At 42.2% G+C, this 16911-nt stretch overlaps 1 protein-coding gene across 2 annotated transcripts in view; it reads right to left on the bottom strand.

Moving 5' to 3' along the window:
- Positions 1–16911, bottom strand: part of aars1 (alanyl-tRNA synthetase 1) — a 46105-nt gene that overhangs the window by 15699 nt on the left and 13495 nt on the right. For both annotated transcript variants that reach the window (XM_020513784.2, XM_048605666.1), the window contains 10 exons: positions 16339–16527; positions 14341–14486; positions 13467–13658; positions 11566–11710; positions 10750–10895; positions 7802–7910; positions 6728–6878; positions 4417–4541; positions 2954–3098; positions 299–477 (listed from right to left, as the gene is read on the bottom strand). In XM_020513784.2, coding sequence (XP_020369373.1) covers positions 299–477; positions 2954–3098; positions 4417–4541; positions 6728–6878; positions 7802–7910; positions 10750–10895; positions 11566–11710; positions 13467–13658; positions 14341–14486; positions 16339–16527 — 1527 coding nt within the window. The remainder of the gene's footprint in view (positions 1–298; positions 478–2953; positions 3099–4416; positions 4542–6727; positions 6879–7801; positions 7911–10749; positions 10896–11565; positions 11711–13466; positions 13659–14340; positions 14487–16338; positions 16528–16911) is intronic.

Below are 16911 nucleotides of genomic sequence, written 5' to 3'. Positions count from 1 at the left end.
GGACACCTTTAGATTCTGCTCAGTGCCTCCTGTGAAAGGCTACACCTGGACGGATAGGACTATGGTGCTTGGTCTGGGTAAGTCAATGCAGCAATCTTACTGGCCCCTTGAGAAACCAGGAGAACATCCGTATTAATCTGGAATTACACATATTTCAAGTCGTAATGGAGGACGGTGTCTTTATTGTTCAAAGGAGTTGTACAATACCATAAATCCAGTCAGGAGGGGTCCATTAGCCCACGATGAACTTGGTTCCACTGTCTAGCTGTAAGCGAAACAGAAAATTAAAATCCCTTACATCTTCACTGCTGTCGTCCACTTTTATCAGGTAGCCTTCGTCGTAAATCTGACCACCTTGCTCAGCATAGAAGCATGTCCTATCCAGCAGCAGGCCGCAATCCTGGCCTGTCTGTACTTCCTCCATGAAAGTTTTCTCCCTGCGAACCGTTTTCACTGTGGCCTCTATGGATTCAAAAACTGCAGAGAAAGCCAGAAGCATCTGGTCACTATCAATAAAAGAAAATCAGCAGTGACATTCAGATAAAACCACCAATCCTCAACAAAAGGAGTTTTCACTAGCAAAATATGAGCAATTACCACTATGCACAGGTTATTTTATATTCTCTTTGGGTAGCGTTATTTACTCCATCTTGGTTTCCCCTTTTCAAATAATTAATCCAGAATGCATGTAGGTGCCCTGCTCCAATGACACCGTTCTCTAAGACAACCTACCCCTGACAGCGAGCAACAAAGCTTTCTCTATACTCGGTTTTGAAGGGAAAGGATCAAAAAATGGAGCTCAACCTCTTTACAGGTGTAAGCTATCACTTCGTGAGGGTGCAAATCAAAAATCAAGAAGCTAGAAGCAGTTGAAGCTTTAATATCTGGTATAGGTACTCAGGTGAAACTGACAGAACGTCAGACACTACTGACTTAATTCAGTATCACAGCACACTGTCTCCAAAAGAATAAATGGCACAAACATGAGAAATAGGAGCAGAAAGTAGACAATTTGGTCTCTTAGGTCTGCTCCATCATTCAATAAGATCATGATTTAGCTGTTGCGTTCTGAATTCCACATTCTCGCCTACCCACCGATAACCTCTGATACCCCTACCGAACAAAAATCAATCTTTGCCTTAAAAATATTTAATGGCCCCACTTCTAATGCCTTCGAAGGCACAGAATTTCAAAGTCGCACAACTCGGATGACTACTCCATCTCCATCTCCACCACCACCACCAAGTTCTGGACTCACCCAGAAGAGAAAACATCACTGCCATGTTTGCCATGTCAAGACCAATCAGGATCTTACCATCTTCAAGTCACTCCTCATTCTCAGAAACCCCAAAGGAAACAGACCCAGCCTGTCCAACCGCAACCCACTCATTCCCAGAATCAATCTAATGACCAAGCTAACCTTTCAATTCCAGGGCAAATAGGGATGGATAACAAATGCAGCCTTGCCAAAATGCCCACATCTCATTCAAGAATAAAGTAAGTAATTAGATCGATCTTTAAAAAATGGTGATGTCAAAGAGTATAGTGAATTGGTAGGTGGTTTGGTTGATCTATCAAAGACAGGCAGGATTAATGTTCTTTTATTCAATTGTGGGACATGGCTGTTGCTCTCTGGACTTAATTCATTCCCTGTCCCTAGTCGTCCTAAAAAAGGTGGCGGTGAGCTGCCTTCTTGAAAAACTGTAGTCCATGTGCTGTAGGCAGACCCACAATGCCCTCGGAGGGAATAATGGACAGAATATTCTCCTAAGGTGTCTTGAAAGAGATCAAACAGTTAATATCCAAATGTCAAATTAAGGAGGACCTGCATGTAAATGCAACCTCCAACTAAATATCTAAATTTGGTGACTTTTTGAGGGACTAATTCACAATACCATTTCTTAACAGTGCTGAAGCAAGGTGGAAACAGAATGCAACATATTTCAACTTGCTCGCCTGACAACTTGTGGCAAGGAATGAAATATCTCCGTTGATACCGGCATGGAGTTTCATCTTTAAGTCCTGCTTTGGCACCATGCTGATGGTGTTGGGTTTCTCTGTCCCAACAATGGATCACAGTATGAGATCAGAGTAACATTCCATTCCAGGCACCCCATTGTGGCCAGGCCTTCTAAATAGAGCCAAATTTGAGCTATGGGCCTGTGCTTGCTGAGAACTGGCTTTCAGGACGTCCAATTCAGGCAAGATCTTCACAACCAGACTAGGCTGGATCTTCAGCAGGTCTGGCAGCTGGCGGACAGTAAGCGGAGTTAGCATTTTGAGTCCAGCGCCCTTCTTCAGAACTGGGTCACTGGACTCGAAACATTAACTCTGCTTTCTCTCTACAGTTGCTGCCAGACCTGCTCAGTTTCTCTCGCAATTTCAGTTTTTGCTCCAGATTTCCAGCAGTTCTTTCTTTTACTATCTTCACTCAATTCCCAAATTCCACTGAGATGGCCACTGCCTCAAAGGCATTTTGTTTTAATGTGAAGGTCAAATACTCTTAGTGTTTGGATTGCACCACTGGAGATCTCAAAAATACAATGCAAAATTAAATCTGCATGACACTACCCTTATGGCCAAGTAAGTCCAACCAAATAATGCCCAAATCAGAAAGGTCCTAATGTTGGTGCCTGGTCTGTCATACACAAACTGGGCTTAAGCAGAGGTAAATAGTAGAAACATCACTAGGCTCAGGATCCTCATGGAGGTGAAAACCAATACCCTAGGATACACTCCAGTAGACACTGCTTCCTATTATTCTTGGACCTGAGCTTGTATTCAACATCTCCCACAGTCAAATGTTCTACTGGCACTCATGGGGTTTTGTGGTACTTGGCAGAAATGGAACTATTTCCCCCCACCCTCGCCTCCTCCCCTCAAAAAGAATGTTAAAACCCATTTCCTCCACAGAAACATGCTTTCCAAGTCACAGCAATAATGCTGAAATTACCATAGTTTCCATTCTCATCTGACGTGTAGTTGTATTTTGGCAAATCATCAGTGGCCTCAAAGCCCTTGGCACGCAGATCATCGATGGCATTGACATCCAGCATGATGTGGTCATCATCACCCATACCCTTACCCTGAGACTTCAGCTGCAAATTTAAACCAAAAACAGTCATTTACACAGACAAATCTGATCCAAAACCTTAAAAACAGAGGTGCAAAATTACTGTTTCTTTAAAGCACTGAAAGATCTTCAAGCAGGTTGACAGGTTGGTTAAAATTAAAAGCAAAGCGCCAGAGAAACTCACCAGGTCAGGCAGCATCTGTGCAGAGAGAAACAAATTCTGAAAGAGTCATGCTCAAAATATCAACTTGACGTCTCTCACCAGAGATCTGCCAGACCTGCTGAGTTTCTCCAGCACTTTGTTTTTATTTCAGATCACCATTATCCCAGTACATTGCTTTTATCTGAAAAGGCCGATTACAGGCTCCACAATGTGTTCCACTGCCATTCTATTGGAAACTGGATAAACAAGACTTAGTACAATTCTTCTATGGTGCATTAGCTTGTCACTTCCTTAAAGAGATCAAGTAAATTGGGTGGATGGGATTTATCTGTTTTGCATTCATGCAGACTGGATTATTGTTAAGCAGAAAATCAACTTTACTTCTGATAATTAACTCCATTAATTTAGAGTGAATGGATCTGGAGTTGCCCATGCCTGTTGCATAACTCTGAACACCGGAACCAAATCAGCCTTATTCCTATTCTCGCCAGTGCTTTTAGAGATTCCCTATAATGGACTATCAGAGCTTGACAATTTATCTTCCCTAGTCCTTTTCTGTATTTTATTTTGCCTAGTACCCAAACGCACAATGGCTGGTGACAAAATCAAAACCTGTACCCACAAGTAGTCTACTGTATAAACTACTATTTTACTGACACGGCGATGGAACATCGGGTGCAAACAAACCAACAGATACCAAAATAAAATACATTACCCCAATAAAACCAAAAGGAACCATGCCTATTAAATCAGAGATGACATCAAAGTCTGTAAGTCAGTCTATTGTGACTGGGCCCTGGTGGGCTCTAGCAAAACAGTGGAGATTGTGTGCCCTTTCCAGGACCATGAGGCACCTGTCTGAGTGAGAGTGATGAAGGGGAACAGCCTGCAAGGTACTGTTGCCTGACTACAGGCAAAGATAATGTGTTCGTGTTTTGCCTGTGCATGTGTTTACAAAGAGAGGACAAATAGTAAGACATACAGGGAGAGCTCTCTCTAGTATTATAAAGTGTCAACAGATGCAGATTGCTGCAAGAAACAGTGGTATGTGAACAGCTTTCCAGAACATTCAGGACTGGACCAGAACCAAGCTTTGTGATCTCTCAGGAGTCAGAATGATAGCAGCCCACCCACCATCCCACATCAGTGAGAAAAGACCCAGGTGCAGGCATCAACTCACTTGAGCAGCCTTTTTCTCATTTTCAAAGCCCTCCAGGTCGACAATGAGGCCCTTCTCTTCAGCGATCAGCCCAGTTAAATCCACAGGGAAACCATAGGTATCATAAAGCAGCCAGGCAGTGTCACCTGAAAAAAGTAATCATATCACTGTATTAAACCACTGCCTGAGTAGAAAGCATCAAAATATTACTCTTATTTTCATTTGCCGTAACATGAATTGGCAATAGGTCCTTTCCCCTCCCCCTTTTCTCTCCTGAATGCAGTGATCATGACTGGATACAGCTTAAGCATACATCAATCAGCAAGCTTTTTCCAGCAAAAATTAGGAGTGAATATCTGAGGCAGGAGATTATCTTTACTCAGGTTCGCTGAGGCAGAAATAAAGTTTAAGGTATTGCTCAGGTCTTCCTGGATTGAGACAGATTTTAAGTAATGATTAGAAACCCGCATGTCTAACTAGTTTATACTTCAATTGATCCAGTGACCCAACAGGACCGTGGTTCATGAACCTAAAATATCAATTTGTCGCTACAGCAAGTGAAAAACAATGTTGGTGTTTCACACATTATGTAACAGAATGCAAAAGTAGGGAAGCTCTACTGCAGTAAGACCACATTTGGAGTACTGTGTATAGTTCTGGTTTTCTTATTTGAAAATAGATACAATTCCGTTAGAAGAAATTCAGAGAATGTTCACTCAACTCATTCCTGGGTTGAAAGGCTTATCTAAATGGAAGGTTAATCAGATTGGGCCTATATCCATAGGAATTTGGAAGGGGGGAAGTGAGCTTATCGAAACATATACATGATGCTGAGGGAACATGACAGGGTGGATGCTGATAGGGGCCACCTTCTTATGGAGCAACTGGAACTAGGGAAGCAGTTTAAGATAATGGATTTTCCTTTTAAGATGAAGATGCATGAAACTGTTTTACTCAGAGGTCAGTAGTACATCGAATTCTCCTTTACAGAGCAGTGAAGACAGGGACACTGAATTTATTCAAGGCTCAGCAAATCATACTTTTGACTGATAAAAGGTTATGCCGTGTCGACAGGAAAGTGAGTGGAGACCACAATCAGATCAGCCCATTCCCAAGTCCCAAGTTCAAACTGTATGTAAATAGAAAATTGAGTGCATCAATAAAAGTAATTCTAAGTACACAAATCATAGATAAATTCAAGTCAGGTTGATTTGTCTAATTACAGCCGTCAAATGCTAATCACAGTGGTTTTATTCTGTTTCTGATAGTTTGATTGATTTTCTCCAGGCCCTTCCTTCCCAAAGGACCCGCTTGAAGTTGAGAAGTGGGTCTACAACAACATAGCAGATAATCTCAAGAATTTTCACAGGTGGTTTACCAGACAGAGACTGTGTGGGTGGTGGGGAGGGACAGAGAGAGCTAGAGAGCAAAGGGGAGACACAGACAGCGAGAGTGAGAGAGCAAAGGGGAGACAGAGAGCAAGACAGAGAGCAAAGGGGAGACAGAGAGCAAGACTGCGAGAGAGCAAAGGGGAGACAGAGAGAGCGAGAGAGCAAAAGAGAGACAGAGAGCGACAGAGAGCACGAGAGAGCAAAGGGGAGACAGAGAGAGAGACAGAGAGAGAGACAGAGAGAGAGACAGAGAGCAAAGGGGTAACAGAGAGAGAGAGCGCGCGAGAGGAAAGGGGAGACAGAGAGAGAGTGCGAGAGAGCAAAGGGGAGAGCAAGAGCGCAAAGGGGAGAGAGACAGAGAGAGAGAGTGAGAGAGCGAGCGAACGAGCGTGAGATAGCAAAGGGAAGACAGCAAGTGAGAGAGCAAAGGGGAAACAGAGAAAGAGAGAGAGCGTGCGAGAGAGAGAGAGCACGAAAGAGCATGGGGGGAGAGAGAGAGAGAGAGAGCGAGTGAGAGAGCAAAGGGGAGACAGAGAAAGAGATAGAAAGAGCGAAAGAGAGCACAAAGGGGAGAGTGAGAGCGAGAGCACACGCGTGAGAGCTTTAGGGATTTGGACCTAGTTAGCTTGATATCCATGGGGACTGTTTGGGGGAAGTTAAAGAAATATGGAGAGATCTGTAAACAAGAATGTGTATCCTCCTACCCATGAAAAGTGTTCTTCCATATCTACCCTACTAAAACTACTCATAAGTAGCTCTGCAAACCTTTGCTGTCTCTGCTCAGATAGATGAGTCATTATTGAGGACTTGATGCCTCCAGCTTTAGTCAGCGAGGGATGAGAGAACACAAAAAAAACCCCTGAACCCTCTCAGTAATAGAGAAACCAAGATACTCGACTCAGAAACCAAGACATAAATGTTTATTAAATTCCTTTACAAACCTGGAATTCTTTTATTTTCCCCCAAACTTTGGATCTTCCTCTCTAAGATACGACGCCCTCTATTCAGTGTCTTCAGAAACTGCTCCTCTTCGTCATTAATAATATCCTTCACCATATCTGGGTCTTTCTTTAGCTCTGGGAATGCATCCCCCTAAGGAGTAAACAATAAGCTATCCTGCATCATTTCAATTTAATCCATACACAATTTCTTTACCTAGCCAATATCCCATGGTACTTTATTGCAGTAATTTGAATGATGGATTTCTTTACAAGGACAGAAAAAGTTACGACACTACTATTTTTAAGAGAACTGAGGCTCATCTCGGTGTGTAATTGCTATTAATCAGGGAATTTGGCAGATTTTTACTTGCTAATCCCAGGGTGCAAAGAAACAGCTGGCGTTTTAGAACTGTTTAGTGGGTGTAACAAAATGCAACTGAGTGTCAAACATCAGACAGGTTATTGGATTCTGAGGGCATTACAGTCAAACTGATTTTTAGCTGACACACTGGAAAAAGTTCACTAGACATGAAATGAAAGTAACCACAATCTGAAATGACAACAAATTCACATTTTTTTAATATTTCTTCTCTTCCCTGATACTATACATTGCCCTCTCAGTCAGGGAGAAATGATGGAACTGTCCAGGGTTATTTAACATCAGCATTTGGAATTGGTCCCAGGACGCTGCACTGTAATGACCCAGGGTAATCTACCCTTCCTTGCATTGTAATACTAGGCTTGTGCCAGGCAGCCCTTGCTGACAATCTGGGCAAAGAGATGCTCAGAAATCCGAAGGTTTTTAAAAAAACCTATAAATACTGAAAACCTGAAGCAAATGCAGAAAACACAAAGGGCTGAAAAAGAAGAGATCAGTATTTCAGATGCAGTCCAGTTGTCAGGGCAGTGTGACCGAAAGATCTGCACCTGCAAAACACTGACCTTCCTTTTCTCCTTGTGTACTTGGGGAAGTGCAGGTATTCCTCCAGCACCTTGCTTTTTCATTCCAGAGGTGAAATCTTTTGTAAGGTCCCCAGCAAATTATAGTGAGGGCTAAGGGTGTGACGTACATACCAAAGATTCCACCACCACATCAACCAGGGTTGCAAAGAAACCCTTTGACGCATTCAGCTTCTCGTGAGAGTATCGCACTGCTCTTCGTAAAATCCTCCTCAAAACATACCTGCACAGAGAAACATCTTTAATACCACTGGTCCAACACTTTGTACAACTTGTAGAGGAGAATGGTAAAACTCAGTGAATTAACTGTTCCAGATTCTACAACAAATACAGAAAAAGAAAGCATAAGTAGGAACTTCTTGAATTTTTATCTGCTTCCTCTTATGTCACCACTTTGGTTGCAGACATTATAACAATGAGGCAACTCTCAATCTGAATGTGGCACCTGGACTGCTGTTTTGAGAGGACGAGAGGAAAACTGTTTGAGTTTATACAGAAGCAGCAAACAAACCAATTTAAATCAGGACATCTGGATTAAGAATAGATCGATCCATTCTGGCTAGCAGAGGTTCATAGCTGTGTGTTTCTGCAAGACTACTGATAATCTCCATAGGTGCTGCAGGCTCTGTAATGAAGTAACGTCCTGAGGACCTTAAGATAATTTTCAATTTGACCCCTCCATGCTGCTCACATTCCATCAAAAAGTGTTCTTTGATTACATTTTATCTTTTGTTCAGAGGTTTTCAACCTGCTGTACAGAAGGTACAATGAGAGTTGTAGTGGGGGTATGCTCCTCTGGTGTCAGCAACTGGCCCTGTATTGAGGAGCCACTCTTCATGTGGAAATACGCAAACCCAGATATGTTCTCCTCAGGCAATTGCAGGAAGGGAGGAGACAGCAAGAGCAGGAATGAGAAATTAGAAGCTGGAACTCTGGTTTGAGGTTTCCTTTCCTCAACTCTTAAAAGCACTCCCATCACTACCATATTTTTGGGCAGCTAACAGCACAAAACACTCAAAATCCTAAGGACTATATCTTGGTCCTTAGTCTTATTTCAGGAAATAATTTGCTGTTGATTTGCTTACAGAGAAATGCCCTTACAAAGGGACATACATGACCTTAAAAGTGGAATACAGTGATGAAGGAGATTGCAAAACATAATTTCTGTGATCTTGCAGTAAAGCAAATCAGGTTAAGAGGTTGTGAAAGATATGAAAGAAAGCAACCAAAACTAAATTACATTTAGTTTAATCTGCTGTTAAAATTGTAAACTTTTTGTTACTTATTAAATACACATTCTCAAACCGCAGCCATGTTTGGTATTTGTTTTCACACATAGCTTCAAATTGCTCCTATCCCCTTGGTGACAAAAAAAACTATGATTCTAGGGTGTAAACCCTCAAATTATTGAGGTGCAGCAACAAGAAATTCCAGACCAGGTCGTGTTGATATTTTAACTTAAAATTTATAGCTCAACACAATAGGAATTGCAAAACTGAATGTCAGCTGTCGTGGATTTATGAAGCTTTAAATGACAGAAGATGCTTACGAGTGGTATCTACAACAAAACCTTATAAGTAAAAGTCAGAGAATTTAAAGGTGGCTTCCAGATGGATCTGACTCTCTCCCTCTCATGTATACGCTGTCCCTTGCTGACCAAGCAGAAACACAACGTTGGGTTTCATATGTAGACTGATGACACGCAGCTCTACCACATCAATAACTCTCTTGACCGGGTAACCGACAGTCCTAGATTTTACAAGCCCACCCTGTATTTGGGACAATTAACCAGCGTCTTTGATTGGTTAAGGCCTGGACACTACTGATCCGGTGTTTGCTAAACTGTCAGAAAACAGTGTGATAGCACTGAAGGGGGTACAGAGGAGGTTCACCAGGATGTTGCCTAGGATGAAGGAATTGAGAGATTAGATGGGCTTGGATTGCTTTCTTTAGAGCACAGAAGATTGAAGGGGAACTTTGATCAGATGGGCCAATGAGTGGCAGATGGAGTTTAATTTAGATAAATGTGAGGTACTGCATTTTGGTAAGGCAAATCAGGGCAGGACTTGTACGCTTAGTGGTAGGGTCCTGGGGAGTGCCGCCAAACAAAGAGACTTTGGGGTGCAGGTTCAGATTTTCTTGGAAGTGGAGTCGCAGGTAGACAGGGTAGTGAAGGCGGCATTTGGTTCGCTTGCCCCTTCCCCCAGCAACCAGGACCATTCAATACCCTCCTCCCTCAAGGGGTCAGTTTCCGTGCTGTACAACTCTTTGACTTTATGATTGAAGTCTATAAGATTATGAGGGGTATGGACAGGGTGAACAGACAGCAGCTATTCCCGTTGGTTGAGGGGGTCAATCACGAGAGGCCATAATTCTAGGGTAAGGGGAGAAGATTCAGAGGCGATTTGGGAAGAATTGTTTCACTCAGCAGATGGTGGGAATCTGAAATGCACTGCCTGGGAACGTAGGGGAGGCCGGAAACCTTACAACCTTTAAAAAATATCTGGATGAGCAGTCCAAATATCATAACATTTCAAGAATATGGCTCAAGTATATGAAATTGGGATTAGCTCACTTTTAATGGTAGTTATATCAATGCAGACTCAATGGGCCGAAGGGCCTTTTCTGCACTGTATGAATCTATGAAACACCGGCCAGGTCCCAACTGAAGTAGTGTATCCAATTCTGGCTAGCACAATTTAAGGGGGATATCAAGGCCTTAGAAGAGATTTCATAGGATGGCATCAAAGACAAAAGATTTCAGGTGAGACAAGGGAAACTGGGGCTGTTCTCCTCAGAGCCGAGGACGTTAAAGGGAGATACCAGTTTACAGCAGTTAGTAAGTAGACAGAAGGATAAGCAAATTGAAAATGGCTTGAGCTGTGAACACAAACAGCAGTCACATCGAGCTGAGATGAGGCCAAGAGCTGGGGACCAAGAGCAATATAGCAACTAGGAGATATATTCTTGTAAGGAAATAGTTTGTCTCCACTTGTGGGGACTGATGCAGTGTCCAAGTGGATACATTCAACTGCACAATTTCCTAATGTTTTCCAACTTACCCTCTACCAGTGTTGTCTGGTCTACCTCCATCAGACAAAGCAATTGTTATCGTCCTTGCATGATCTGCCAGCACTCTGTATGCCATGTCTATTCCATCAACATCCTCAGACCCCACCTTCCCAGTGTACGGCCTGGCTCCAGTGCCCTAAAATTTTATAAATGAAGAATTAAATACGTTGCTTCCAAACCAGAGCAGCACATGATGGATTTGAACAACAGTGAAGTGTCACAGACTCTGGCTCTTTTATGCTGCTGTATATATCGGAGTTTCTGTTCTTCATCATGTTACACAATACCAGCAAGTGGTGTTGCTCTTTGGGTGACAGCCCTGATCTTCTGGCCTTCTGATATTAGGGGATAATAATTCATTCAAATAACGTGATTCACAAGGAAGCCTCGAAATGGAGACAAAAGTTGAAAAGCAGCTCATGCTTTAAATTCAGCACAGTGTAAGTTACAGGGTTTCTCAGGGTGACATTACCTCCTTTAAGTGCCATGTCTGCAAACCCAGATGAGGAGTATTGAGAGCTTTAGTCTTATTTGGGTACACTCACCACAACCACTGGTTGAGAAGAATGGTTTCATTATTTAGTCTCCAGGTTTCTCACAAGGTCATTACAGTCACATTAACCTGAAAATATCTCATTTTTTTTTAAAAGAAAGCTGATTGTTTCTTTCTCTGCAGTATTAGTCTAAAGTACCCTGAATACAAAACTCATTTAAAGACAGAAACATACACAGACACAGATAAAACAGAGTAAAATGCACCACAACCTGTACCTGTTGTAGATAAACTAACTATTTGAATAATTTACCTTTTGGATGGCTTTGAAATAAGGTTGAAACAGGTCAGTGTCATAGTTTGACATCTTTTGCTGCAGGATTGACACAAGCCTTTCCAAACCCATTCCTGTATCAATACTCTTCTTTGCCAGAGGTTTCAGACTGCCATCAACTTCTCTGGAGCAGAGGGAGCAATGAAGTAATTAAGGTTTGTCGCTGACATTAAGGTAGGCAGATTATAAGCAGCATAAATGGAAACATAACATCATAAGGAGACACTGATTGATAGATTAAATAAATTCATACACGGATTTCAATTCTGATAAATGTGAGGTCTTCCAACACAAGTACAAAAAGAATAGAAAAGGCTAGTTTCCAAATGGTTAAGAGAGACTTCGGGATCCAGGTATAGATATCATGAAAATATTATGAATAGGTAGAGAAAACTAATCACAAAGATTGATGGATGGCTAGAATACTAAGGGCAGAAGTCATGCTTGAACTATACAAAGCCCTGGTTAAGCCACATGGAGATACTGAGTTCTGGCCACCACACCTTAGGAAGAGTTTAGAGATTCTGGATGGAGCATGCAAATAAGCCCTTGGAGCCCAGGTAAAATGGTCACACAAACAAGGGTTGTATTCCCTGGAATTTAGAAGATTAAGGGGTGATTTAGTCAAAAGTTTCAAGCTAATAAGGAGAACAAATAAGGTAAACAGAACTTATTCTCACTGGCTGTGGAATCTAGGACTAGGGGACATATCCTAAAAATCAGTACCAGACCTGACTGGGGAAGAGAAATGAGGAAAAACTTTGAAACGGTGATAGAAGTCTGGAACTTTTTCACAAACGACAATCAAGTCTGGATAAATTGTTAAATATAAACAGAGATAAATATCACTTTGTTAACTAAACTTAGTAAGAGATAAGAGATTAAGGCGGATACATGCAATTAGGTCACAAATCAGCCACTATCTCACTGAATGGTGAAACAGGCTCAATGGGATAAGTGGCCTATTCCTGTTTCAATGCTGTTTGAAACACAAGTATCTTATATCAGTGCAATGAGAGACAACGAGGAATACTATATGCATGCTGCTGTAAAATTTTACATCAGTTCAATATGTAGTACAGAAAGAGGAAACTAAGGCTCCAATATCCAATGCTGCTCTGTCATTCCTAACTTAGTGTTCAATTCCCAAGGATGTTTCAATAATATCCAAGAGATTTCTCACAGCTGAGTGTATGAGCTGCTATGCATTCAGCTACATCATAATGTGTGTGCCAACTATGGGTCTATTGGTAGCAAATTCACCCAAGTCAGTAGGTTGTGGGTTCAAATCCCAGTCCAGGACTTGACACAAAAGTCAAGGTTTACAAGCCAGTGCAGTAATGCACTGTTAGAGATGCTGTCCTATGGAGGAGTCATTTGACAAAGGCCTTTCAGGGAGTGTAAAAGTTCCTATAGAACTATTTTGAAAAAGAGGTGACCTATCCTCAGAGTCCTAGAAAATATCTATGCTTCAATTAACATCATAAAAACTGATTATTTAGTCACTGTGGGAGCTCACTATGCTGTATTTCCTACATTGCAACTGTCAATACACTTCAAAAGCACATAACTGGCTGTAAAGGGTTTCCAAACATCCTTTGGTAGAGAAAGATTGTATGCAAATGCTATATAAACCTTATATTAAAAAAAAAGCAACAGTCAAGTTTACTGCTTGACGCTAAGTAAAAGAGATCCAAATCCACGTCATAGAGTGTAAGGCAAAGTACCACTGTCGGAAAGCACCTCAACTAATAAAGTGTTTAAAAGTAAAATGAATCAGTTCCAAATAAAATGGTAGTACTGCTTTGTCTTAATAACGTTGAGCCAAGTCCTGGCAGGGTATAAGGTTTTGATGCAGTGCTGAATGACAGCGAAGTTACCTGTTGAACTGAATGAACACAAGGTTCCAGACCTCCAGAACGTTAGGGTCATCCATATTGACCAGGTGAGCAGCGTCACGGCCTCCAATACGATCGTAATGTATCTCACTGCAGGGACCACAAGGTCCAGTATCACCCATCTCCCAGAAATTATCCTTCATGCTTCCTGGCAGAATCCGTTCCTCAGCCATTCTATGCAGACAGATACAATCAACTACATTTAATACAGTACGAAAAAGCCCAGGCCAAGTTCTAATTGTACTAATTTATTTCTAATTCTAATTTATGTTCTGTGCAGTTCAGGGCCTGAAGCAACTTTTCTTCAATTAAATACCTTATTACTGGACAAGTATTTTCTTTTCCCCATACATTCTATTCAGAAATATCTGACAAATGATATGTGTACTCAAAGGATCAGAGAATGGCAGCAATCCAGACTAGGAAGATTGAAAAGTAATTCCCAGACCTATGCTGAGTTAGCTATCCAACTTCAGCCAGGGCAGCAGTATATTCCATACCCAATTCAAGCTCATTCTTCTAATCCATGGAGTTGAAGAGTGTTTACAATGGGGAGCTGAAAGCTCACATCTCTCCAAAAAGGGTCAACAATCCCTTGTATGTTCACTTACGACTTGCTCGGTTATTATACTGGAAACATTGCCAGCGGAGGGCAAGAATAACAGGCATCACCCCCACTATTAATAAATTTACCTAATCTTCACCAGCAATGATAGTTAATTTTTCAGAATAAGATGCTTAGCTACAAAGGGACCTAGATAAATGCACACGAACACACAGAACAAAACTGGATTCTCGTCAATGGAACCCAGCGCAACAGGAAAGGCAGTAACAGGAGAAATAAAGAAAATCTCACCCCAGATTTAGCCAGATTTGCTTGCATTCAAGATCTGGTTCCAGCCCTGCTTTCTCATTCCCGCCAAAATAAGTCACATACAGCCGTTCGATGGGGATCCCGAATTCGTTTGTCAGCAGCTCTAACGCCATCTCACATGCCAATGCCTACGCAATCAAAGCAAAAAAAAAAAAGTCACCCCACAGAAACTGAATCAGTACAAGGGAGGATCTCATTTCATCAAAGTAACTTCCTACTACTGCGAACAAAATAGCAACATGGGTTGTATTTGTGGAACAAACCCAGAGAGAGAACAAACTTAAATCAATAAAGGGGGCGCCTATACAGGAATGGGCATGGAGATGGTTGTCTGCACCTGAACAAGTTAACCTCCCAAATTACACAAGAGACTGGGCAGGTTGTCTCCCAGCAAATTACATTGCTATGATCTTAGTGGCATGCTCCAAGATGACAAATACTTTGCATTGTTAGAAGTTATACAAACTTTAACATTCCAATCCTTGGGTTCTTTAAACTGCATCTAGGTAGTTAAGCAAATCATCTCACACAACAGCCACATTACTTAACTACACCAAATGCACAGTTAAAGGTTGAGCTCATCTTTCATTTGCCTTGCAAGGTATGGGGTTAGGAGCACCTAGGGCAAGTGCTGCTCTAACCCCCTGTAATCCTGTCAGAGTATTCTGCTGTATGATGGGGGCTTCGAGATCTTGCTGTGTGGCACTCTAGTCCATATTTTACTTGAATGATACAATCCCCAAAATGTATTAGTCCACACTCTCCAACGCCGAGCCATAACCTCTATCAAACTTAACCCTGAAAAGTGTGAGGGATGCACTTTGGAAGAGATAACAAGACAAGGGGTGGACAGACACTAGAAAATCAGAGGAATAGAGGGATCTTGGGGTACTTGTCCATAGATTCCTGACGGTGGCAGGACATGTTAAAAGGGTAGTTAAAGAGGCATATGGGATACTTGCCCTTATCCATGGTGGCATAAATTATAACAGCAGGGAGGTTATGTTGGAGCTACACAAATCTTTGATTAAGCCACAGCTGGAATACTGTGTGCAGTCTGGTCAGTGCCCGATAGGAAAGATGTGATTGCACTGGAGGGGGTGCAGATGAGATTCACCTGGACGATGCCTGGGATGCAGTATTTCAGTTTTGAAGAGAGGCTGGATAAGCTTGGGGTGTTTCCTTTACTGCTTTACGGGTGGCATGGTGGCTCAGTGGTTAGCACTGCAGCCTCACAGCACCAGGGACCCGGGTTCGATTCCAGCCTTGGGCAACTGTCTGTGCGGAGTTTGCACATTCTCCCCGTGTCTGCATGGGTTTCCTCCCCCAGTCCAAAGATGTGCAGGCTAGGTAGATTGGCCATGCTCAATTGCCCGTAGTGTTCAGGGGTGTGTGAGTTAAAGGGGGATGGGTCTGGGTGGGATGCTCCAAGGGTCGGTGTGGACTTGTTGGGCCGAAGGGCCTGTTTCCACACTGTAGGGATTCTATGGAACTTCTGCAGATGAGGCTGAGAGGGGACCTACTGAGGTGTATAAGGATATGAAGGACATGGACAGGGATGGATACAGAGCAGCTGTTCCCCGTACTTGAAGCATCAATAACAAGGGGACATAATTTTAAGGTGAAAGGCAGGAGGTTGCAAGGGAAATTGAAAAAAAGACTTTTTCAACTCAGAGGGTGGTGGAAATCTGGAATGCACTGCCTGGGAGGGAAATAGAGATGGGAAACCTCAATTATAAAAAGTACCTGGACGAACATTTGAAATGTCATAACATTCAAGGCTATGGGCCAAGTGCTGGGAAGTGGGACTAACGTAGATCCAGGGTAGTTTTGTGTGTGCAGACTCGATGGGCTGAAGGGCCTCTTCAGTACAGTATGATTCTTTAATTCTAAAATCAGCAAATGTTATTACTCATTTCTCAACATTTTTCGCTCTTTAAATTAATCTAAGAAAGTTCCTAAGAAAACCACTATATTTACCTTGAAATAATCACCAAAGGACCAAGAACCCAACATCTCAAAGAAGGTGTGATGATAAACATCCTTTCCCACATCATCCAGATCGTTGTGTTTCCCTCCTGCGCGGATGCATTTCTGAGTGTTTGCAGCTCTTGTTAGTTTTGCCATTGGATGGGATGGGTCAATAGTGTTCAGGAAAATTGGTTTAAACTTTAAAGGAAAAGATAAGTCACTCATTAGAAAATGGTACTCACACTCACACTCTGGAATTCTGTGGCTGCCAATCCTTCAACATGGCTAATCATCAAGCATGGGTGGGTACAGCAAATGTTAAACATACAGGTTAAAAAAGTCACAGCCCCATCTGATACCACCTTCACCAGACTTCCAAACATTAAAACATGTTTAAGCACACCATGCTACAGTATTCAGATGGGAACCTGGCCTGATTTCCATATTCCCCTCCAGGAGACATGAACCTAAATAAAGAAACCTAGCTGCTTCCTCAGCTGCAAACCTGTCAATACAGAAACAAATTGAAACCCAATTTACGGGCCTTGATCTGTTTGGACAAAATTTACTCACTGGGTAAGT

The sequence above is a fragment of the Rhincodon typus genome, chromosome 15 (assembly GCF_021869965.1).
Source record: "Rhincodon typus isolate 14 chromosome 15, sRhiTyp1.1, whole genome shotgun sequence".
Classification (NCBI taxonomy): domain Eukaryota; kingdom Metazoa; phylum Chordata; class Chondrichthyes; order Orectolobiformes; family Rhincodontidae; genus Rhincodon; species Rhincodon typus.
This window is presented reverse-complemented; position numbering and strand designations above follow the sequence as displayed.